This window comes from Lathamus discolor, chromosome Z, assembly GCF_037157495.1.
Source record: "Lathamus discolor isolate bLatDis1 chromosome Z, bLatDis1.hap1, whole genome shotgun sequence".
Lineage (NCBI taxonomy): Eukaryota > Metazoa > Chordata > Aves > Psittaciformes > Psittacidae > Lathamus > Lathamus discolor.
This window is the reverse complement of record NC_088909.1, coordinates 29230119-29254948: the sequence shown is the minus strand read 5'-3', so window position 1 is coordinate 29254948 and position 24830 is coordinate 29230119. Positions and strand designations below refer to the sequence as shown.

General features: G+C 46.6%; 1 protein-coding gene across 6 annotated transcripts in view; it reads right to left on the bottom strand.

Annotated features, from left to right (window-relative positions):
• Nucleotides 1-5366: 5366 nt before the first annotated feature.
• Nucleotides 5367-24830, bottom strand: part of ARB2A (ARB2 cotranscriptional regulator A) — a 298119-nt gene continuing 278655 nt past the window's right edge. For all 6 annotated transcript variants that reach the window (XM_065662654.1, XM_065662653.1, XM_065662655.1 and 3 more), the window contains one exon: nt 5367-7229. In XM_065662654.1, the coding sequence (XP_065518726.1) occupies nt 7087-7229 (143 nt within the window). In that variant the 3' untranslated portion in view covers nt 5367-7086. The remainder of the gene's footprint in view (nt 7230-24830) is intronic.

Sequence of the window (24830 nt, the reverse complement as noted above, 5' to 3'; positions counted from 1 at the left end):
TCTTCTTCTTCGTGCACTTTTGGTGAAGCCTTTGATGCAGACGTCTCTCTACATGCCGTAGTCGATGGGCTAAGCCCCTTGCCCAGTGAGGGGTCGGGGAGGGGGGGAGTTGTTGTACAGCCAAATTGCCTCAGAGCATCCTGCAACGTGGGTAGCACCGCAAGTCCTCTTCTGCCCCTGTCGCGGGTCCCGGTCCCCAGGACGCATCCCTCACAGCACCACGAGGGTCTGGGTCGGTGGTGGCTTCAGCCGGGCGCGGGGTGGGACGGCAAATGACCAGGGGACAGGATGGGGGGACGGTACAAACGGATTCCGGGCCCCCGGCACCTCCAGCTGGCCCTAAGTCCAGAGGGAAACCGGGAGGGACATGGCAGGCCTCGGGGGCCTCAAACCTATCCCCCCCAAAACAGTATCAGCATTCTAATGCGCTGCGGAAAGTCCGGGGCAGCGGCGTCTCCCCGGAGAGGAGGGGTCTTACTCCCTGGGACTGGGCACCGTCGTCTCAGTCGGGAGGTCACAGAGCCCCGGGACAGCCCCGACACCTTCAGGTCCCACCCTCACCATGGAGACGAGCTGCACAGGGAGCATTCACAGAGGAATTAACTTTTTCCTCCCCTGTTTTTTTTTCTTTTTCCTAATTGTTTTTTATCTTCCCTTCTTCTTTCCCCCGTGCCTGGCAGCCACAGGAGGGTGAACAGCTTCTCCCCGCCCGCCCCACGACTCTAGCTGTGTAGAGACAGCCCAGTGACCAAGCACCGCCTTGAGTGTGTATCCCCCCTTCCTAACTGCCCCTCCTCGGGGGGCACCCCGGGAGGTAGCAGCCGGTCTCCCTGGCAGGACAGAGAGCTCCCGACGCTCTTGAAAGGTCTTGATGTGCCGTGCTCGGAGGGAGCGACCCCTTCGAAAGGGTACGGGGGGCGCGGGGGTCATAGGGACCCCCCCGAGCCGCGGTGGCGGCGGCGGCGGCAGCGGCAGCGCTGTCCATGGTGCTGGGTCCGCCCAGAGCGCCGCCGGGCCCCGCCGCCTCCCGATATCCCCGGGGGAGGGAGGAGAAGGTTGAGAAGCGTAAGGAAGGGGCGAGGGTATGTGTGTGTGTTTCGGGAGACCCTGGGAAGGACGGCATCCTGCTCGGTGGTCCTTGCCCCGCTTTTTGGGAACTCTCCTAGCTTTGAACCTTCCCAGCAGGGACCCCAAGGGAAACACGGCGCTAGGCAAGGAGCACGCTGCCTGCAGTGCCCTCGCTCTTAGTTCTGCTTCTCCGCCCCAGCAACCCATCCCCAAGAGAGGATACAGGCTAAACTGGCAGAAAATACAAAGGAAACAATTTATAATCCAAATAATTACCACAATGATACTAATAAAAACCTCATCTGAAGTGCAAGTCGAGAGGCGAGCAGGGGGACATCTTCCTCAGCCAGCTCACCACCCGGGAAGGCACCGAAGGCTGGATTTTCAGGGAATCTGGGAGCGGAGGGGCAACTGAAGGGTGCAAAAAAGGGGCCGGAAGAGCAGGGAAAGTCTGGGACAGGCAGCACCCGACTCGGGGCTGCTAGCTGGTGGATCCGGCTTTACAAGTTCAGTGAGATGTTCGTGGCTTTCACATCAAAATTCTGGCCAGCAGGACGGGGCACAACACTGGGGAGGACATTATCTGAGTAACTGCGTGAGGACAGTTCACACCAGGCGCTTTACTATAGAAAGCAAAATCTGTTCTTCTGGGGTGTCAAGCTTGAGAAGGGAAGGCATAAAACGGTCCCGGGAGGAAGGGAGATGCGCGGAGAGGTTATTTATCTAATTGTGCCAGAGACAGCAGCTTTAAAGAAGGGGGTTTGAAGGCAGAGGTCTGGAGACAGTCCTTTACCAGGCATTAGGGGATTAGGTAGAGCGTGAGTAAAGAGAAATGGAAACGACAAAGGAGAGGACCCAGGCCTTTCCTCAGAAAGGTCAGCTCTCTCTTGCGCCACATTTAGTGGGGAGTAACTGATGCTATTGTCTCCGCCGGGATAAACCAGCTCACGTAACCGTCTTCCCCCTCTCCCCGGAAATATTCCTATTTGCTTGACCCTATTTGAGGGGTGAGGGGAGCAGGGGAGGTGTTTGAGGCGGGGAGGTGTGCGTGGAATTCAAGTCGCCTCCAGGGAGGGAATGCCTGGGAACGGGGTTCCCTCTCCGGGTCCCGCCGGCACCCCGGACGCCCGCTCGGCAGCCAGAGGAGAGTAGAGAAGAGGCTCTTGTCTCTCAGCACTATTTTTACTTCCCACTCGTGTTTCCCCCTTGCTCCTGCGAGGCGAGGAGGCGGTGCGAGGCTGGCGCCTGCCTGGGAATTGCCCGGGAGTCAAAACGTCCTCGCGTTGACTCCCTCAAACTTCGCGAGCTCTAGTCTGTGCTGGAAACGCACTTGCTCCCTGGAAGGGCTATTCGGGATGAGGATAATCAAAGGGAAAACGACAACCTCCCCCGAAACCGACAGCCCCTCTCCCGCGTCGAGACCCACAGGGCTATGCGGTCCTTCCACGGCGCTGCTCCCCCTCGCCGCCACCGGGTCAGGGGATTACTGCAGTCTACGTTACTCCAAATAACCCCCTTTTCAAAAGTTTATCCTTCCCAAGAGCTTAGAGGGACCTAAGCGCAAGGCTGCAAACCGTGGGGGCTTCCCCCAGTAAGGTCACGGCTTGGAGACCGGAGAATTTTTGGTGCTTTTTTTTTTACCCGTCGAAGTTAAATTCATCCCCAGCGGATTTGCAGGTCACCCACACGTCCGAGAGGTCCTCCCGCCGTCTGCGTCAATACTTTCATTATTTTATTTCACTTTAAAATGGGCTCCAAGCAAAAGCTAAGCATTTCCAGCAGCACGGCTGCACATGGAGGAGGAGGAGGGGGATCTTCACCGGCGGCCAGCTCCCACCACCAGGTCCCTTCCTCCTCATAACGAGGCGTTTTTATAGAGAGGGAAACTTGGAGTGCGTGTGTCATAACTGGAGCATGCGGTTATTGTGCAGCTGATGGATTAGAAAAGATTCTGCATCTCGGGAATTGGTTTTCTTCGTATTTAAGCCCAGTATCTATATAGGGGGGCGGGAAGGGGGGCAGCGCCCAGCTGAAAGAATACAACTGCTAAGAACGGGTGAAATTAAACCCAGTGGTCACCTCGGGCTTGGGGACAGGGGGTTTCTCTGCATTTCTCACATTTGGCTACTTCCCCCCCCCCCCCCCCCATTTAAATGACAGCACTCTGGACGACGAAATTTAGAGATGCAGTAAAGCTGCTTGTCTGAATCCACTTTGAAGTAAGAATGCTAGTGGGTCTGAAATCCAGATCTACCAGCTAATCTCTAGTTTTGCCTTCAAACGGAATTCAGCTACAAAGAGCTTGGAAAGATTTTGCATCTATTCAAGAGGCACAACATCTTTAATTTTCTGAGGAGCAAAAACTCCCCAAGAAACTTCATATAGCTCCTTAGGTTTTGCTTAGCATATGTGATAAAACATTGATTGTCGCAGTTTGGTGACCCATGAAATTTGGGGGTTAGTTTTCTCTTCAGACCAGAGCATATAATTATGCAAATAAAGAGCTGTCACTGATCTAGTGAAATACTCACAAACGCATGCAACCTGAAATGGAACAGAAAAGTGAAAATTTGTGGCATTGTGACGATACAATGATAAATGACATCTCCTTCCAAGTTTCTCGAGAAGTACATTTTTCACACTTTGTCTAGTGCGTCAACATAACGTGGGCACACACACACTCACACACATGCTATACGTTCCTCAGAGATACAGATATCCACACACACGCATCCCTCAGCTCTGTATGATGCAGCTCTACCCGGGTGCACGATAGATGTACACATTCTTGGCAGGTTATTTTGGGTTTGGCTGACTCCAAAACAGTGCAATATGCGGCTCCACGCGGTTTTAGATGTGGCACTTTGTATTCTGGAAGAAATTCCTTGAGGGGAAAAAAACAACCAATAACAAATCAACCCCAAACCCAACAAACCAAACCCAAACAACCCAGCCCAAAAGCCCCCAAACAATTAGCGGTGTGTCTCGGGGACAGAAAAATATGCTCATTCCCAGCAAAAGCAGCATCATCTGTTGACCTGAGCCAAGGAGAATTAGTACCACCACTACTGTACCAGCGTATGGCCATGTGTGCACAATGCAGACAAGGGATTTTTTTGCCTCTTTCCTTCCTATTAGAATCCGCGTGTCTTGTCTGTCCCTTCCCCCTCACCCTCCCTCCCTGCTGTGTTTGAGGATCCTCTGATAGCTCCAACAGTGGCATTTCGGCTTGTACAACCATATGCAAACCTTTTGGGCAGGCGGGCCATAAGCCTTTGGGGCATGAGGAATTGGGGGCTTCTCCTGAAGAGTCTATCCTAGGGTCAGTTTTGCTAGGTTTTGGTGCTTTTTTTTTTCTTTGTATTTGTGTGTGTGAGTGTGTCACTTTTGGCGTGCCCAGCTCCAGTTACCCAGGGCACAGGTTGTTGCATGATGATGCCAAGGAGTTTCCCCGTGATGAAATCGGGGGAAGGCTGATGTCAGACCTCTCTCTGCTGAAGACGACACGGCGTGAGGGACCAGCGGCGCGCAACTTTAAGAAAGGCCTACCCCAAGGGCCCGCTTGAATCCAGATTCATCCCTCATAAGCGTGCTTTAGGGCTGCCGTCATCCACTTTCCACGGCACACACTGGGATGCTCTCACACCTTCCTCTCTTCCAGTTCCCCGGGGAGACACTTACTGCTGTCCCCACTTCCCGAGGCCCGCGCATCCCCCGTGGAGGGGGATAGAGATGCCGTCTCCCCAGTGTCGTGTCCCGTCCTCCCCCGCAAAAAAAGCCCGTCCTTCTCCGAGAGGAACCGCTCAAACCTGTCTCCCAGGGTCTTATTTTTAAGCTGTTTAGTGTTTAGGGTTAGGTAAAGGGAAGAAGGTCGTCCGGGCGCTCCGGCGGGCGCGCCTTCCCGTGGAAAGGAGAGGCGGGGAAGCTTACGGTTGCTCAGGAAGACGGAGGTGGGGGGGACGACACGGACGACGACTGGACACACATCCCTCGCCCCATCCACCCCCCCTACCACTAGCTGTGTGCGGCGAGGCAGGGTCCCCATTTGCAAACAGTCCCCGACGCCCACCCCTCGTGTGCTCTCCTTGGAGAGGGGAGGGGCGTGGGGGGGAGGTCTGCGCAGCCCCACGGAGGTGGCAAAGGACACAAGGAAGAGAGAAAAGCGCATCTTTATTTTTTCCATTCAGTGAAAGCGCACCAGTACCGGCGGCGAGCACACCCCTCCCCACTCCTCCGTCCCGCTTTACAGCCCGACAGAAGCGGAAACGCCAGGTGGGCCAGGGGCACGGTACAGGCGTAATAAACGGTCGGTCATTAACAGTCCAAATGTTTTTTTTGTGTGTGTGTTTTTTGTTTTGTGTTTTTTTTTTTTTTTTTGTACATTTCGTTTCCCATCTGCGCTTGAAAAAATAGATCCGTTCCCGAGACGTTTGGCGACCCCCATCTCTCCTCCTTGTTGCAGGACGCCCCCAGCAACAGGTTCCCCTCTGGAAGCAAAAACTCCTGGGAGTGGAATTTGCATTGATTCCCCACCGCTGAGGCAGAGCCTGAGAGCCTCCCTGGGGGGTCAGTTGGAAGGGGAAGAGGTTAAATGGTGCTGGTGGGGGGAACCCTGCTAGGAGCAGACAAGGGTGCAGAAAGCCCCCTCAGCCCGACGATTTCATCCCAAATTCGTCCAGGTTGCAATTTGCATCCCCAACATTGACACAGCTGACTTTGCCCTGCGACAGAGGCATCACCCCCACTTTGGCATCACCCCGTTTCAACACTTTCCCAGCCCCCTGCCGTATCCCAGCTGTAGGATAGGAATCATTCCATGAGAGGGATGGGATGGTGTGGCATGGGGGTCCCAAAGCCACGTGTCCAAGTGTTGCCTCCTCGGCACTTACAGCGTCAGAGGCGAGGTGGGCACGGCCACTAGGGAAAAGATCACTTTAATTTAGCATCATCAATACTCAAGGACCTTAATTAGCGTGCTTGCTTGCTGGGCACGCTATCAGGCACGTCTTGTTGCTTAGTTTCAGAGAAGAAAAGCTGCCGACAATGATGGTGGTGGCTTCGGCTGCGCTTCCCCCATGCCCCACACGTGGCGTGGAGTCCCCACTCAGAGCAGTGTCCCTCCTCCAGCGCCTGGGGAAGTGGGGGAGAACCCCTGTGCTTAGGGAAATGAGCCACCCTGCCATCTTGTGTGGCAAGTCACTACCATCCCTGCATGTGGAAACGGAAGCACCTTTGCATTTAAAAGGGAACAGGAAGGTATGCAGTGTGTGTCTCTCTTTTTTTTTTTTTTTTTTCTGTCATATTTCACAGTGTAATCCAGCCAGTTAATGAACAGACCTTTTTTTTTTTTTTTTTTTAAGTAGAGCTTTCAGAAGGAAGGGGTGATCTACAGATACTGTCACTGATCTGGCAGGAAGAGAAAATCTCTACAACAAAGGGGCTTTCCTATAAATCTGAACCAAACCTCTTGGACCCTCTTACCGGCAGAAAATGAAAGAGTCAAGAGTTGATCCCACTTGGTCCCAGAGAAAGAGAAGGCTACTGGGTGTAAAATCACAGCCTGGTTAGCACTTCTGAGCTAGAGCTATCTTAATTCCTATTTAGATCTGTCCTGAAATTGAAGGAAGCAGCAAAAAAAATCCTGCAAGCGACAGGACCACAACAAAGCTGTTAAATTCTGGCATCAGCTTGGTGCAGGGCTATGTCAGGGCAATTAGAGCTGCACCATGCTGCACTGTGCAGTACCACTGTCAGCCTTAATCTGCAAGCTGATGGGCAGCACGAAATCCAAGTTACAGCCCACAGGAAGCACAACCAGTGAACCCATATTGCTTTGACAGTTGCACTCATCTAGAAATAATGCAAAACGCTATTTAGATGTATACATCACAACCCTGTGCTCTAGGAAGAAAACAATCTAATGAGGGGCTGAGAGGCTCCTTGTAGAGAAGAAGCAGCGAAGAGGTTGTTGTTGGTGGTGGTGTTTGTGTTTTGTTTTCTTTTTTTAATCCCCTCCTTTTACAATTCTTCGTATCTTATCCTGTTGGAGCGCCGTGTTGGGGCTGGTTTCACTGAGCTGTTCTTCGCATCCATTGCCTCACTGAAGAACTTGAAAATAGATGGAAAACTCTTCCAGGAAGTTAGTTCATGGCGCTCTGTACCTGCAAAATACAAAGGTGACAGTTTGACTGTGGGTGGGGGTGTCGTTGTGCTGCTGCCTGGGAACAGGAATGACCACATATATACAGACACACAGGCACACGTGTAGCCACCGAGGCTGCAGATCTGAGACACTGAACATGTCTTGGGCCTAGGCAAGTGAGACTCCAAAGCACCCTGCTAAGCAAAACTTTGTTGAAACACCTCATCTGAGTGATGCAGCTTAGGAAAAAAGGTGTCTGCTTCTCAGGGCTGGTGTACTTTGTATTATTTCTTTAAATTTTACATGGCTTTTAGCCTGACATACGTGTTTTTAAGCAAAAGAGAACATGTGGCCTGAACAACAATCAATGTGTCATGCAGGCATCCTTCCTGCACCTTTTCCCAACATCCCATAGGTGACACTGAGGCACTAAAGTAGACCTTTCCCACTTACCTCTTCCCTTTCCATAAAGATTCACCTCTTTCTGGTTTTTTTTTTTTTTAATGTTCTATTGTTTTACAAGTGCCTCCTTCAACACATGGCTCATTTGCTTTATTTAAACAAAAATCCCCACAACAACCCCCAAAACAGAACCAAGATGAAGGAGGTGGGCAGCCAAAGGCTGTAAAAGAGCTGGGACCTCTTTTTGGGTAACCCAATTATGTGGAGATGCTGCCTGGAAGTCTCTGGACCCTGGGCTTCCATTTGATACTTTAACATTGTTAATGATAATTCTTTAGTCTGCAATAGTAGGTCATTGCTATGGTTACTCTACAATGGTGCAACACTTCACTTTCCCCCTTTAGCTATTCGCTGAGACCTCGTAACCACATTTGTTGCTTAGCAACAGTTTTGTGACAGTATTACAATCTGGGGGTGACAACAATGAAGAACACAGTGGCCATGGCCTGCCCAGTGGAGAGGGATGCAGTGTGGGGCAGCTGATGGTGTTTGGGATTTGTGGGGCAGCTGACAGTCCTCAGGGATGCAGGAGAACAGCTCTGGAGGGATCCTCCAACACGGCGCTGCCCACACACACACCTTCATACTCCAACGAGACCCTTACCCCCATGTACCCACCCTTGGTGGCTCCATGCATGCCGTCTCCTCTGGAAGGTCTTTGATGGAGGTGTTACCCATCATATCAGCCCCCCCGCCCTGCTCACTCAAAGGCAGCCACTGGACAAGCTCCTCCAAAAAAAGCCCTCTACTGAAAGACACCTCTGCCCACACAAAGAGACGGTTTATCCATGTCATGCTTGCACACACAGATTCCCACCCTGCTCCATGACCATTGTATGGAGATGATTCATAATATCTCACACAGATTTCCAAGAGGCACCTTTTACAGAAGTATTTTTCACTTCTGAATTTACCCATCTCTGTGCAAGCCTTACTTGCGGTTGGTGGCCTTGGCAGAGTGAGGTTATAGTTGGACTATAGGGATGCTGGGGAGGGACTCCTAATCAGGGACTGTAGTGACAGGACAGGGGGTAACGGGTTAAAACTTGAACAGGGGAAGTTTAGACTGGATATAAGGAGGAAGTTCTTTCCTGTTAGGCTGGTGAGGCACTGGAATAGGTTGCCTGGGGGGTTGTGAGTGCTCCATCCCTGGCAGTGTTCAAGGCCAGGTTGGACGAAGCCTTGGGTGGGATGGTTTAGTGTGAGGTGTCCCTGCCCATGGCAGGGGGGTTGGAACTAGACGATCTTAAGGTCCTTTCCAACCCTAACTATTTTATGATTCTATGACTTGATGATCTTTGAGGTCTTTCCAACCTGAATGATTCAATGGCTCTATGGTTCTGGCTTTCAAGGAAAACCACCTACCCAACCCCTATGAGAGCCACCCCACAGCCATATTCAACAATGCATGTTCCCCAGATTGGGGTTATCCAATACGTAGAGATGTGCCACCACTGCATGGTGTATACTATGTGTACCACAGCAGAAAGATAAAACTTCCGGCACAACCCCTGGCCAAATAGACCTGCTCCTCAGGTTATTGCATGGCTGGGTACGCTGCGATTGTCCACGGCCACCATGCAATGACACCAGTAAAGGCATCACCTATCAAAGCTAGTTTTATGGAGAGACAGGCTGTCCTAGCACATTCCAAGGACACTTCTACCCAGGCAGATCTCACACACCCGTGTCACAGCACATGGTAACATCAGTTTGAGCCACAAGAGGCACTTGTCACTCTGCCTGCCTGCATCTGTCTCCTCTGTCGTGATGGTATACCCACCAGATTAAATTAGATGAAAATATAGGCAGGGAACATTATGCTGGGTTTTTCTATCCCCTCTTTCTTTCTTTTTCTTTTTATCAACAACCTTCCTGCTCTGAAAGGGCCACTGAGAAACAAAAAATGACAAAACACTAAGTTTCTGAAGCCTCTCAGTCCCTTTCTTATCCTGTCTTCTCCCATGTACCCTCCTCATGTCCTCAAGAGAGATCAGGCTTACATTCACTGGTGTTACTGAAACTGATTAAGCTACAGCTTTCCTGTAGCAAACCCTCTCAGCCCACCCCTCTCAAAAAACAATTACAAGCTTTGAGTCTAGAGGGACTCAATGATTCAGCAGTCTAAAGCAATTTTAACACTCCCTATTTTCCCTTTCCTAGTAACAATCTTACTGTCAGATGAACAATTTCCCTGGTGATAAAATCACTACAATGGCTATTTAGTTTCCAGGATTACGATGATTCTTTGCTTGATTAATATTGCCACAAGAAAAGCTTGCCAAGTATCTGCCTTGGCCCTTTATAATCATTTAAAGGTCAAATTTCGTCCTTATGTATTCACATTCAACTACTACTACACCGGGAGGCCTAAAAATTTAACACTGCACAGACCGTGCATTTATGATTTATGTATCAGAGGCTCAGAAAATCACACAGAAGCAAGAGGAGTTATGTCCTAAGTGTGATGACAAATTTGGCCATAAGGGTTTTGCCAGAGGAAAAAATATCACTGATGACTGCAATCTCAACTGTGTACTTAGTAGTAGACTATCTAAACTGAATGCAGGAGCAGCCTGCATTCTTTTTTTATAGAAATAATTGTTTGTGGGAGTTGGCTAATAAGAAGCAGCTGTACTGAAGCCAAGGTCCTCTAAGGTGTATATATATATCCTTAGTGCTCACTGATTTCCACGGCCATGATAATAAACCACACAATTCGATATACTGTAATAAGTGTTGGGTTGTTGCACAACATAAAGTGATTTCAGACATTAATTATTTGAGAAATCTTCAGAGCATGCTGCACTGAAAATACATATAAAAATTGTTACGTGTGGGAGACAGCCAGAACATCCTAAAATATGCTAAGGCTACAGTTGCAAGAGAAAAAAATTATCAACCTCCCTGTTCCCAGCCCCAGAGAAATGCCATAAAAGCAGCATCTTGCTATCGTAAAGAGGTAGGGAGAACTGAATGCCTATTTTGACATGTATTATTGGAAAGGAGCTCCAGAGAGAAGGCTGATCCAGTAATTTGTGAGGTGAGTGATGGCTGTAAAATGGTGAACAAGTTTCAGAATCAATTTACCCACCACCACAAAGAGATATTGACCATTAGAAGTAATGAAGACTTGCCAATACAGTTACTGATACAAGAAAAACCAGGTAAGGAAATACTTGCAAAAATTTCACATACAAATCATCAGGTCTGGTGACACACATCTAACGGTCTTCAGGGAATCAGTTAATGAACTTGAAGAACTACTGGCAATTATTTCTGAGAATTCATGCACAATCAGGTAGGCACCAGAGGACTGAGGTGGGAAGAAAAACAATGCTAATTTGAGAAAAGGAGAGTTAATTGAAACTACTGCAAGTAAAATCTATCTTTGAATATCAGCAAAGTAGGAGATCAACATTAAAAAAACATCACAAGCACCTTTAGGGCAACAGGAGCCTCAGAACAGAGCAGGATCTGACAAGACCTTCACCGCTTCAATGGGCTGTGGTAGCCCCTTCCTCTCATTTAGAGATGAGTTGCTTCACTCCAGCTGAGGAGACCTCATAGTATCTGAGATACATGGTAATGCAGCTCCCAGCTACACAAAGCTATGCCTGTGCAGGCTCTAGCTAACTGCAGCAGGTCCACTAGCACCTGCAGCACACCCATCTCAGCAGGCTGGATCCAATCAGTTCACCTCATCTCAGCACTGTTCCTTGCTGGATAGCAGTTTGGGAGTCTGCTCTCTGCTATCACTGCTGCAAGTTGAGAACTGCATCATAGAATGGTTTGGGCTCGAAAGGACCTTAAAAGCTCACTCAGTTCCAATCCCCTCAGCCACAGGCAGGGCCACCTTCCAACAACCAGGCTGCTCAAGGCTCTGTCCAACCTGGCCTTGAACACTGCCAGGGATAGAGAATTTACCACTTCTTTGGGCAACCTGTTTCAGTGCCTCACCACCCAAAATGTCACATTTCAGCTGAAGAATGTCACAACTCTGCATCGGTGAGATAAGTTATGGTACCCCAAACTGTGTTGGAAAATGGCAATGGTGCACTTGCTGGGAAGTGGCCAGAGTCTTTAAGAAGACAAGTAATAGGTAATGATACAGAGTCAAAAATATACTTGTACAGTCCTAGAGGTAATGGTATTAGTGCTCATGTCTTTAAAACATGGTTATTAGTGATCTGAAATAATAATGAGAGCACTTACTAGTTAATTAATTAACCAGCAAATGATATATTGGATGGGAGATGATAAAAACATAAGAAGGGATGGAGAAATAATAATAATAAAAAGAGCAGCCCACATGGTACTGAAAATAGAGGAGGGCAAATGAAAAGACTGAAACTGGGATCCATGTCTGCAGGAATGGCTGTACAACATGACTGGGCAAACAACCCTGGTGGCCATTTGCACACACATGTGCAAATGTGTTTTTGCTGCCTCCGCTTTCCACTCCCACTCTGTAAAAGCATCTGTTTGCTCAGCAAGGCTGATCAACTCCTCTGCCTGAGTCCACAGAGGGAAGGAGACCTGCAATGCCCCATAATTCACTCTTGCAGAGTGATCACTGGCTGTGCAGGACAAAGGTGCCCTCCTATGGTGCCTGCCCACTGTGCTGGACAAAAGCCTCCTCCTGCAGTGCTCAGAAGATGCGTGGCACAATAGTGTACCCCTGCTGCATTTACAAGATGTGTGGAACAAAGGTTTCCCATGCTGCACAGGAGCCCAGAGGGATCTCTGTATTCACCTCCGCACTGGAATACATCCTCAGACGAAAGTTTCCAGGAACTTGAGAAGTTTCTCTGTAGGTATTAGCCAGAGGGCTGACCTAAGGTCTGCTTCTCCAAGTGTCAGCTCACCTCTGAATAGCACAGGCTTGAGAATGAATTAAGGGTGCTCCACAAGTCTGGATTTATTCTGCATTAAGACACAGAGCCTTGCTGCTCTTCACCAAGCGTCTCGTTTAGTGGAGAGTTTGCAATTGATGTCAGCAGGAGCAAGCTCTGTCCCTGTGGTCATGGTCCCTGCTGTACTGCAAAACTTTGATGCCTGTATTGGGCAGGAGACATGAGCTTTGTGATCTTGTCCCCTTGCACTAGCAGAGCTTGCTTTAACATTTATGATTTATATAAAAGGCCCTAAGCCTTATCCAAACTTGACTTAATGGTTCAAAGGCTGAAATGCAGACTTTTGGGGACATTTGCATGAACAGAAGCACTTCAAACTCACTGAACATGTCTTACCCTGATTCCCCTAACTTTGAGAAGCTACACAATTCATTCTTCCTTTACAAATAAATGACTGGACAAGCCAACATTATCGGACCTGGAACGTGAGTGTAATATGTATTTCAGAAAGGTTTTTTCCTCCTCAAAGATATGAATCGGTGGAAATGTCTTTCCTACTTTCTCACATCATCTAGATGCACACTCAGTGAAGTCCCCATGTAAGACTATCCCTTGAGTATGTAATTCTGTAGTGATGTAATAATACTGTTCAAATCTGCATTTATGTAGGATGAAAAGATACCTCCTGCCTCTCCTGCATCCATCTTTCTGCATGCTATCAAATTACTTCTGTATAAAAAAGCTACTTCTAAGTAGGAATTTTTCCATTTTTTTTAACCTTTGAGTGTCATCATTAAGAATGACAGAACTATTTTTAATTTATAAGGTTTCTCCATTTATGGTTCCTGGACCTATGGATTTGCACAGGAAGAAATTATTGTATCTGTTGTGACTATTCTGGTCTGCTGATCTAAACCTCCAGGTCTCAAACCCCAAAACAGAACAAGCTCTCAGAGCACCATGAGTAAAGCTAAGGAAAAAAAGAGATTAAAAAAATTATACTTTGCTTGAAATCACTAAGTACTTCTGACAGGGAGGATGAGAGCTTCAGGAAAAGTAGAGAAGGAGTCCATTAGCTTAAGGGCTCTAAGAACCAATGACCTTAGGAGCTTCTGCATATGTGTTTCCAAGGCATTGCACTGGTAAAGAAAGGTTAAACACAGGTGAAATTAAAAGACAAGCCAAACAGCAATTAATGAAATGAAGGCAGTGATTTCTGAAGGGACATAAGAAAAGAAAACCCAGACTGAAACCTCAGTGAATTTAGTTTGTCTGAGAAGTAATAGTTTGTGGAGTTATGAATGTGATAATAATCTAAAAGCAACTTTGTAGAGAAATGATTTTTTTTTGAGGAGCCAAGAAGTAGAGAAGTCTGAAGAAATTAAATACAGCTTTGTCCTGGGTTCAGCAGTAGCGGTCATTTTTTCTCCTTAGTAGCTGGTGCAGCGCTGTGTTTTTTGACTTTTGGCCTGGGAACAGCGCTGATAACACTGATGTTTTTAGTTACTGCTCAAATGTTTAGTCTGACCAAGGACTTTATGAGTCTCAGGCTCTGCATGCAGGAGGAGAAGCAGGGAGGAAGCAGAGACAGGACACCTGACCCAAACTAGCAAAGAGGTATTCCATACCACAGCATGTCATGCTCAGGATGTAACAGAGCTACCCAGAAGGGCTAGATCACTTCTCGGTTGGTCTGGGTATCAGTTGGCGGGTGGTGAGCGGCTGTATTCTCTTCACTTGTTGTTTCCCTTATCATTATTGTCATTGGTGGTAGCAGTAGTGATTTGTGTTATACCTTAGTTCCTGGACTGCTCTTATCTCAACCTGTGCGAATTACATTCTTTCGATTCTCCTTCCCATCCCTCTGAAAGTGGGGGAAGGAAGGTGGGGGGGGGGGGAGTGAGTGAGGGCTGCTTGGCTAAATTGCCAGCTGGGTTTAAACCACGACAAGCTTCTTAAAGGTAGCTTGGGCACACAGTAAACTGGTTTAGATGCAATATTCATAAAAAAAAAAAAAAAAAATTGTGGGAACCTTTGTAGCAATGCTAGAGAATAGACTACACATACTAAAGAAGTTTTATATTTAGTTATTACCTTCTGTGACACAGAACTGTGTTTATTTTTGTTGGACATTTGTTATCTCTTAATGTTTCTAGTGGGATAATGGAAAGAGAGCAACAAGCATCCCTCCAACTCGGAGCTAAGATTACCTCTGAACTCCCATACTTGCAATCAGCTTTTCTCCACCCCTTGTTTACAATGTACGAACTACTGACAAGAAGCAAGTGTTTTAAAAAGGTAAGAAATTATTTAATGAATTCCTCTTGCCCCATGAGCGACAGATGCAGAGATCCATGTAAAGGCTCACTGAAAGCGAGGTTTGTGAAGCAGGAACGAGGTGGAGGGGTAACACAGCTGTTAGTTTTCACTACTCTTCTTTAAACATTAAGGGCAGTCTCATGAGCACTGGTGATTTGTTTGCTCCTCTGCATGCTAACTGGCCAACTAAATGAAAGTTGTAAGGTCATTCCCTTCTGAGCACGGGTTACCAAAAATCAGGTCATTTTCTGGACTAATTTTCTTCTGAGTATACAGTAAAAAAGTATATATATATATATATTATATATTATATAAAGTATATATATCAAATAGCTATAGGGCCTTCCCAGAAAGAACCAGACATCCAGGACAAAACTGCTATTAGTTAATACCAATGAAAATAGCCATGGTAATACAAATTGCAAGTAACTGCATTAAAAAAGGAAGGGTTCAAGAACAGCTAAAACCAAAGGCTGATTAATCATATTTGTTTTAGCCTAAGGCTAAAACATCCGAAATCATAATCATATTTGTTTAGCCTAAGGCTAAAACATCCCAGATTTGCACTGGAACCCCAGCTGTACCCACACAACTGTGGGGATGAAGATACTCAAATGCAGCCTTTGCCCTGCGTCATTTGAGGACTGCTAAGCAAAGGGAAGCCACAACAAAAAAACCTGAGTCCCCCCAACTTCACACTGAGGTGGAGCGGTTGCCTCCATCAGAGCCTTCTGTGTGGATATCTTGCTTGCCAAACATCTGTGAGAGGCAGCAAGCTGAGGATGCCCCATCCCTGGCAGTGTTCAAGGCCAGGTTGGACAGTGTTTGTAGCAACCTGGTATAGTGGAAGGTGTCCCTGCCCATGGTCCCTGCCCATGGCAGGCGGTTGGAACTGGATGACCTTTAAGGTCCCTTCCAACCCAAACCATTCCATGGTTCTATGATTTCATGAAAACAGCCAGCTGGTGGTACACCAAACAAGATCAAGTCAGGCTTCCTCAGGATCCAGTCTGAGGGGAGAGGATGCAACTTTGGGGCTGTGCTACAGGGAAAGCCGCTGAATGTGCACTCCTGGTGAAATGCCACATGATGCTCAGGGGGTGATGTGCCCCATCAGTGTTGTGATATCCCACCCACTGCCAGCTAAATCAGACCTGCAGCATGTTGCTGAATGGTGCTCTCACAGGCAGCAATTTCAAAAGCAGGGAATGTCTGCAGAGGAGTGAACCATTTCCTTGGAGAAGAGGTCCAGCATAGATGTGCTAAATGTTATGCAACTGCAGGTTTTAAAACTCGTGCTAAAATGGTATAGCATGCAGGGACTACAAGACAGGGGTTGAAATTATATTTATATCTATATATCTATATACCTTTCTATCTCCATCTAATCTTTATCTTTAAATCTACTTCTAATATACATCTCTCTCTTTCTCTCCATCCTCCCCCCTATATCTACACCTCTATCTACCTACCCATCTATCATCTACCTACCTACCTTCCTACCTACCTATCTACCTATCTCTATAATACACCTTTAAAAGTGTTTAAAAACAAATATAAAAATGCTTTACCTGTCAATCAGATGATGGCATATTTGGGTTACATTTTACGAAGATGTTTTCTGGGGTAAGAATGAACCCCCTGATTTTCCTTCAGAGGCTTATTTTGTGATGGATAAGAGGAAACAGTTCCCCAAAGCCAGGCACTGCCTCTGCAATGCTGGCATTGCTCTCACAGGAAACTGAGCAAAACTGATCTGTAGCTGGTCCTCCCCTCCTGACGGGTGCTGCTGCAGGGTGGTAGCAATGGGTGAGCAAAGACAGTGATAAGGTGGGCCTGTCCACCCACTTTTGCTTTGGACATCTACTCCAGGTGCCACCTGCTGCAGAAAAGGACTCATCCCCTTAAGTTAAGAAAGGTGAAACATAATAGCCTGAAACCAAGTGATCCTGAAAATCCTGACGCAGCTACCCGCCACCTCCCAAGATGTCTATGCTCCACAGACACCTCAGCTCCTGACCTTAAAACCTTATGCCTTATTACACTATCACTTCTGTACACGCTCAAAAACACCTCGAGCTTGACAGGGCAAATACTTTCACATGTCTCAGGCAGATAGGGAGCACTCCCTTTCTCTGCCTGTGAGTAGATGCGCAAGCCTCAGGAGTAGGAATGCCCTCTCTGCTCCTTCCTAAGGCTTCAGTTCACCCAAATTTCTTCCTGCTCCTTGCTTATTTTCCTTCTGTCTGGGACATGTGTTTCTCTAGAACATCTATTTCTCCAGGACACCAACTTCTCCCAGGCATCCACTGTTGAATTCCTCGTCCACAACTTGCCTGCCTTACAGCTCTCTGGGAAGTGTTGAACTGATCCTGTTGCATCTTTTTCACCCACCAGCCCGAGCTCTCCTGCCCTCATGGATCACCAATTTCTGTCTTTTTTTCAACCCTGTTTCACCAAGACCTCCTACACCTCACTGCTACATCCAGTCTTTTCTCATCAACGCCTTCATCTTCCATTTGCTGGCAGTAGCCCACTAGACAAATCTTCTCTCTCCACACATTATTTCTTAACAGGAGAAGAAAGTTACAGATCTGGCTTTGGCAGATATTTAGAAAAGCTGGACACAGGCTGCATCTACTACCCAGGTATACTGGTGAGCGCAGAAGAAGAGGACATATCTGTGAAATGCAGTAGCCCTATTCCAAATTATAAGAGAAATAAGGAGCTGATCTTCTAGGTGAGACTGATGGTTTCATGGGAAATTCAGTAAATTTTTTATGACTTAATGGAAAGGAAATACATTTGAATTTGTAAAATGCCATGAAGATGGAGGTGGGCCATGAGAATAAAAAAAGTCAGTAACAAACGCAGCTAAAAATTCAAGTTTTGGAAGTCACTTTGACAGACTTTGTTAATTTTGATAGAGAATTTAATATTTAATTCTGTCAAATAAGTATAAAAAATTCTGGAAAAATAGAAAAAAAAAATAATTTTGAGAATTCAAGATGTGAATAACCCTTGTGCGCAAGTCCCTTATGGCTAACCCATATCAGCTACATTTTTATGTATTCTTACATGAGTCTGCATAGTTGTTATTAGTGAGAGAGATGCCAAGAAAGTGCTGTTTCACCAGTGAATTTACACTGATATAGTGAGTGTTCACCTTCTTTTATTACCATGACCTTTGCTGGTCATTGCTAATGAACATTCTTGAAGAAGGCAGGTGACTGAACCTAGATAGCTGGATTTTAAGGACAATGGTCATTGTGGGTCAAGTACACCTGTGCTGCAATCATAAAGTTAATGTCCAGAACAACAGCTTTACATGCGGCTGTCTAGGAAGAATGCCATCTCTGTAACTCACAGCCTTTGGAGACACTATTTATAATTTATACCCAATCTGAAGTGCTAAGATTTTTCTCTCTTGCAAGTCATGGTAATCAATACAGGTCTGCACCTACTACAGCCCAGTGAGGTGAAGTGTGCGGCAAGGCCAACACTGCGGCTTATAAACATGGCTTTGCAAAAGACGCTGTCTCCAGTGGCCACTCTCAGAATCTATACTGGGAGAGCAAATAAGGGGGGAAACAATTCTTTGTAAGGGTGCCATCCCAGCTGCTTAGTGTTGCAAACTAAATTAATTGCATACTTGCCTCAGAACCACTTGGAAACTTCAGTTTTTTTGGCGTGTCACATGGATTTTAGGCTTCTCCACCCTAATTCATAACACATCAATACAGGATACTCTCAAGCTCCCACATCATGGAAACCAGCAATTTAAGACTAAACACTAATTCTCAAAGGGTTTGCGGATGTGAATTACACTAAATTTAACCAAACTGAATAATATCACACTTCCTGCGACTTAACCTCAGAGATGTCCTTAGAGGCAGCATTTGACACTAATGACTGTAAAGCTGCATTTCACTCCCTGCTTAACCCTCTTTCTTGCTGCACCAAACGGCAGCTCAGTCTGGAAGTCCTCAACTTGTTTCCCTTGTACCCGCGCTTTGCTCCCTACCTTTTCTAACAATGCCTCCAAAACATCAGCCATGGGTGATGTTTGGGATGCAAGGGCAGCAAGCCAGACATGCGGCAATGAGTTTGAGACTGGTGTGAGGTGGTGAAGACTGGGATCGCAGCAGCGAAGTGAGGCGTAAGGCAGACCGAAGCTGAAGGCAGACAAGATGAGAAGACAAGTTGAGTGTTGGGATGCATTGACCTCTGCCAACACCCTGCCTGACATCCTCGTCTCTGGGAGGCAGACACACAAGTGTGAGTGTGGGAGGTGGGTCTGCCACCAGCAGGAGGGAAAATGCAGAAGTCTGGGATGAACATGAAGGGAAATATTAAGTTTACAATAACGAAAAAAAACCCCAAGTAAATGCAATCAAACAAACTCTCAAGAGCAAGAGCTCACTGTGGGTTTGCATGTGTGACCGGTGGGGTCCCCTTGCTGAGGTGTGGCTGGAGAAGGCTCACAAGGACCAGGGAACCAGTTGGGTGAGGGACAGATGGGGATTTCTCCTGGAAATCATGTCCTGCCTTGCATCCACAAGAAAAGCACAACTGGGCAGAAAGAAGCACCCAAATCAGGGTATTTCTTCTAATCCAGTTTTAATCATCCAGTGTCAAAGCAGCAAAGTTTTTAACCATTTCATTAACCATCGCAATAATTAAATCAGCCTAATTTGGGAGACCATATTTATTTCAAAATAGGATCTGATTCACTATTTCCATTAAAAAAAAACAACACAAAACCCAAAGCAACCCAACAAAAAAATCCCAACCCATCAAGCCCAAAGCCGTATCTTCAAGCTGACACAGTCATCTCAATGATGAAGAAACAACTTATGATTTCCCTACAGGCCAGAGAGACAAAATCCCCAAGCACCCAAAGACAAAAAACATTGAAACTTAATGACCTTGGTGCACTTCCAAAAGCAATTTTAATTTCAAAATACAGTCACAACTTAACAACTGATCTTTCCACGTGGAGTCTTCCAGCAGAATCAGTGCTGCTAAGTCAGATTGTGGAGTTCCCAGAAAATGCAAGCAAGATCACTCGTGTCATGGTAGAGATCTTTTGCCAACCACACAGTGGATTCTGAGAAAAACTTCAGTCTCTTCCAGCTAGAAAGATGGTAAGCTTCTGGAGATGAAGATGGAAACACAAGAACCTCCCAGGAAAGTATATTTGGAAGTGAAAGACAGATGATATATTTAAATGAGTTTCAGAACTTGGTGACACTTTATTTTATTTTCCTTGCATTAAGAATCTCCAGATTTGTTCTCTTCCTTTTTTTTTTTTTTTTTTTTTTTCATAAAATTAGAACAAAAAGGAAAAGAAGTTGTCAGGGTAATTTCTCTCAGAAGAATCACTGAACTGGAATTATGTCATCTTGCGTTTATATTATCAGTTATTGCCACAGTTGGCCCACAAATATTATATTAAAAAAGCAGAAAGAAAATCACTTAAATACATTTGGGGAATTCTTTTGTTTGTGCCCTGTGCATATCTTTTAATAGTTATTGCTCCAGTTTGGCTTGGTTTTTCTAAAGCACTGTAGGTTGTTTTTTTTTTTTTTTCCAAAACAAGTTTCAAACAAACTGTTGATATATTAGGCAAAAAAACCCTGCATAGGGAAAATAAAGATTGAGGTGGGAGCTGAAGTTAGTCTAAGTAAGAGCAGTATCAGCATGCACAAATGCACAGACAAGCACAGTTTGACAGTCACTGCTCATAAAAGATCCTGCAATGAGTTAATATGAAAACTCAGTCTCCTGTAGAGGGAAGTTAGAGGGGAGCTCATATATAAGCACTTGAGGAAAAGTTGCACTGTGGCTGGAACACATCTAGCACATTCCCCATTAGTCTGGGGATAAATGAAATGTTAAAACCACAATATACTGCCTTATTAAATTAAGAAAACATTTTTTTCCCCAGTCTGTTGTGAAAAGAGAAAAATCTATGATTGACTGAAAAGCAAAGAACTTGCAGTCAACAACATCCCCATCTGTTTTGACATGTTTTTCAGCTCCAGCACCAGAATGACATAAATGCTTTGCATTGGTATCTCTGTAGCCATAATGGTTACCTTCTGCAGGAACCCCAAGGTGGTTTACAGGGAAAATATTCTGAGTTTTTGTGTGCTTCATTACTGCTTTTCCAGGTCTGCATTAAGACACATGAAAGGCTATGGGGCTGCATTTGAATGAGGAGGGAGTGCGAACCAAGGGAGACAGGACATGGTAAATATGGGGTTTGCTCCCACATGGATCTCTCTGTGAATCTGGGGAAACCAGGACCCAAGCAGCACAGGGATCTTTGCCCCATGCTGCAGCCTGTACGTCTGTGTGTCTGCAGTGGGAGGATGGGGATGAAATGTCTGGGGGGAATGGGTCCAGGAGAGAAGATATACTTCTCCCTGCAGAAAGCTCACACACCAAGGCAAAAATACAGCTGCATCACATTTCCATGGAACTTGCTTCTCTGTCGAAAAGCCTTCAGTGCAGTAAGACCATGAGAGCAGCTGCAGCTGGGAGAGGAGCAGTCAAGGGTCTCTTCATTAGGGACAGGACAAGGGGTTAGAGATAGGACAAGGGGTGATGGGTTTAAACTTAAACAGGGGAAGTTCAAGTTAGATAGAAGGCAGAAGTTCTTCCCTGTGAGGGTGGTGAGGCCCTGGCACAGGTTGCCCAGAGAAGCTGTGGCTGCCCCATCCCTGGCGGTATTCAAGGCCAGGTTGGACAGGGCTTGGAGCAACCAGGTCTAGAGTGAGGCATCCCTGCCGGTGGCAGGGGGTTGGAACTAGATGATCTTAAGCTCCCTTTCAACCCAAACCACTCTACAATTCTGTGAAGCCTGCTCACCAGAGTCTTTTGCAGCTGCAGAAACCTGAGTAGAGCCCTTGTGGAAGGACAGCCTGCCCAGTGCTGTGCATGGAGCAGATGCTCCTGCTCTGTCACAGGAAGAGAAGTGGGGCAAGCAAATCCACAGCCCTCATGGTTGAAATGCATCCCATCAACTACCATTATTAGGCAATAGCTGGAAGCATCAGGATTTGTCCTATGAGCACAGGGACAATGGTGGGAAATGTTTTTGTCATTGGTCTGAATAAAGAACTACCTCATTTATCATTATTTTTGTATTTTCTGCCCAGAAGATGCTAAGGATGCACCCTGAAGGCATTGTGTCACTGAACTTCCACAGTGCTGACTGGGCTCAACTTCTAATGTGTGTGAAACTTCTAAGTTTCACCATCAAAAGAGAATTATAGAATCCTAGAATTTCAGGCTGGAAGGCAGCTCAAGGATCATCTGGTCCAACCTTTCTAGGCAAAGCATGACCTGGACTAGATGGTCCAGCACCCTGTTCAGTTGAATCTTAAAAATGTCCAGTAAAAGAGGTTCAGTAAACAAAAAACCAAACCAATGAACCAACCAACCAAAACCAAGCCCACAGACAAACACCCCCCCCACCCAAAAACCCAAACAACAAAAGTAATAAAATAAACATGTTACAGACATGTTTAGCAAATCAACTATATGCAACATCTTTGGTATGGCCTGGGGAGTGCTAAACCAAAACCCTTCCTCAGGACACCCACTACTGAATGTGGATTTCTGAAATTTGAAAAGCAGATACTTTTTAACTGGGTTTAGTATCCCAAATGAGTCATGGAGATATTCTGATCTACTTTGTACAACACAAGTAGGACCTCTGTAGTTGGGCATCTCAATAGTTGCCTTTTCAGGGAATTGTTTTCAGCTGCTTATACATTTTGCCAAGCTAAGTATTTGGGATGAAAATTTTCATGCTCTGTCTCTGCCTCAGGCTGATTATTTTTTTTATGTTTCAACTAGTTGGATGCAGTCAGCTCAGGAAATAAGATTGAGGAAAGAATATGTTGGGGAAAAAAACCCCGAAAGGAAAACCAAAAGAAAAGAATGCCTTCCAAGAATTTTGCCAAGCAGCTTCTGTGTCTCTGTTCTTCACAGCAACGGTTTGAAATTTGGGAGGTAGAGCCCCTGTTGTCCTTTTGCAGTTCCCGCGAAAAACCACACAGCTTTTTGTCTAGTCAGAAGCCTTTGAAAAGTCTCATTTGCATACACTCAGCACAGAGTCCCCAGAATTTGGCAGCCGAACTGGTCAAAGCCTCCTCAGAAGATGCTATTGGCAATGGGCAAGCTCCAACCCAGGGCTGAGGTGGATGAGCCAGACTTTTTTGTTTTGCAGCTGATGCTCCCAGATGCTGCAGGTGATTGTGGCATCAGGCACAGGAACTGACTATGTTAGCACTATGTCCTGGGCTCCAAATGCAGGCAAAACAAGGGCAGAAGGGAAACAAAAAGCACCCGAGTGGCAACAGAAAGGATAACTAGTTCCAGGGAGCAGAGGGAAGAATCACAGAATCACAGGATGGTTTGGGTTGGAAAGGAACTTAAGATTATCCAGTCCCAACCCCCTGCCATAGGCAGGAACACCTCACACTAGCCCATGTGTCCTGGGTTTACCAGGAGCCGTTTTGCTCCTTCTTAGTAACTGGTGCAAGCTCTGTGTTTTGACTTCCAGCCTGGGCAGAGAGCTGATAACACCGATTGGTTTTAGTTGTTGCTAAGTAATGTTTATTCTGGCCAAGGACTCTGTGAGTCTCATGCTCTGCTGGGGACGAGGGGAGGCCGGGAGGAAGCAGAGACAGGACACCTGACCCAAACTAGCCAAAGGGGTATTCCATACCACAGCACGTCATGCCCAGGGAGGTAACTGGGAGTTACCCGGAAGGGCACGCTCTCTCTTTCCGGGGGGGTCGAACTCGTTCGGCGGTGGTATCGTATTCTCTTGTTATTTGCTCTTATCAATATTGTCATTGGCGGTAGCAGCAGTGATTTGTGTTATACCTTAGTTACTGGGCTGTTCCTATCTCAACCCGTGGGAGTTACATTCTCCTGATTCTCCTCCCCATCCCTCCGGGAGTGGGGAGGGTCCGGGGGGGGGGTGTGAGTGGACGACCTGTGTGGATTGGTTTAAACCACGACACCATGTCACCCAAGCTTCTGTCCAGATTGGCCTTGAACTCTGCCAGGGATGGAGCATTTACCACTTCTTTAGGCAACCTGTTCCAGGGCCTCACCACCCATACATATTGCTTATACCTAACCTAAATCTCCCCTGTTTAAGTTTAAACTCATTGCCCCTTGTCCTATCCCCGCAGTCCCTGGTGAAGAGCTGCTCTCTGGCACCCATGTAGCTCCCCTTCAGGTACTGGAAGGCTGCTATGAGGTCTCCACGCAGCCTTCTCTTCTCCAGGCTGAACAGCTCCAACTTTCTCAGCCCGTCTTCATATGGCAGGTGCTCCATCCCCCTGATCATCCTCGTTGCCCTCCTCTAAAGAGGGGACCAAGGGAGGAGATTGACCATGCATAAAGATCACAGAGAAGAGGCACAGTAATACCAACGGGGCAGGTTTGTAGGTGAAGAAAAGACCTGGAAAAGAAGAAAACTGCCTGAAAGAGGAGGTTGGGTTGCAGAGATGAGAGACAGCAGACAGCCTGGACACAGCAGGGAGAGGAAAGCTGACATGGAGGGAAGGAAGGAGAGGCAGAAAGCTCAGGGGCCACAGGGGGATGTGACTCTTCAAAGCAGACAAGAGCAATCTTCTGGAAGACTCATACTCTCTGAGCAAAGACGAAACTGACTGACTGGGTCAGTGCTTCATTCTCCAAGGCTCATCAAGAAGGTGATAATCTACTGCTCTAATACCTGCAGCTTCTTTCCCTCACTTCACCAGCAAACTGGATCTGAAATTTCCACCTTTGCACCTGACTTGCAGCAATAGAGCATCACATGATAAAATTTCCTTCCTTCATCTTACTCCGCCTAAAGAAAAACAATTACACACAAAAAACTACATTAACAGAAACCTGAAGCACACATGCTGAAGGGGCAAGTTAAGGACACTCAGTTTAGTAAATGCCAG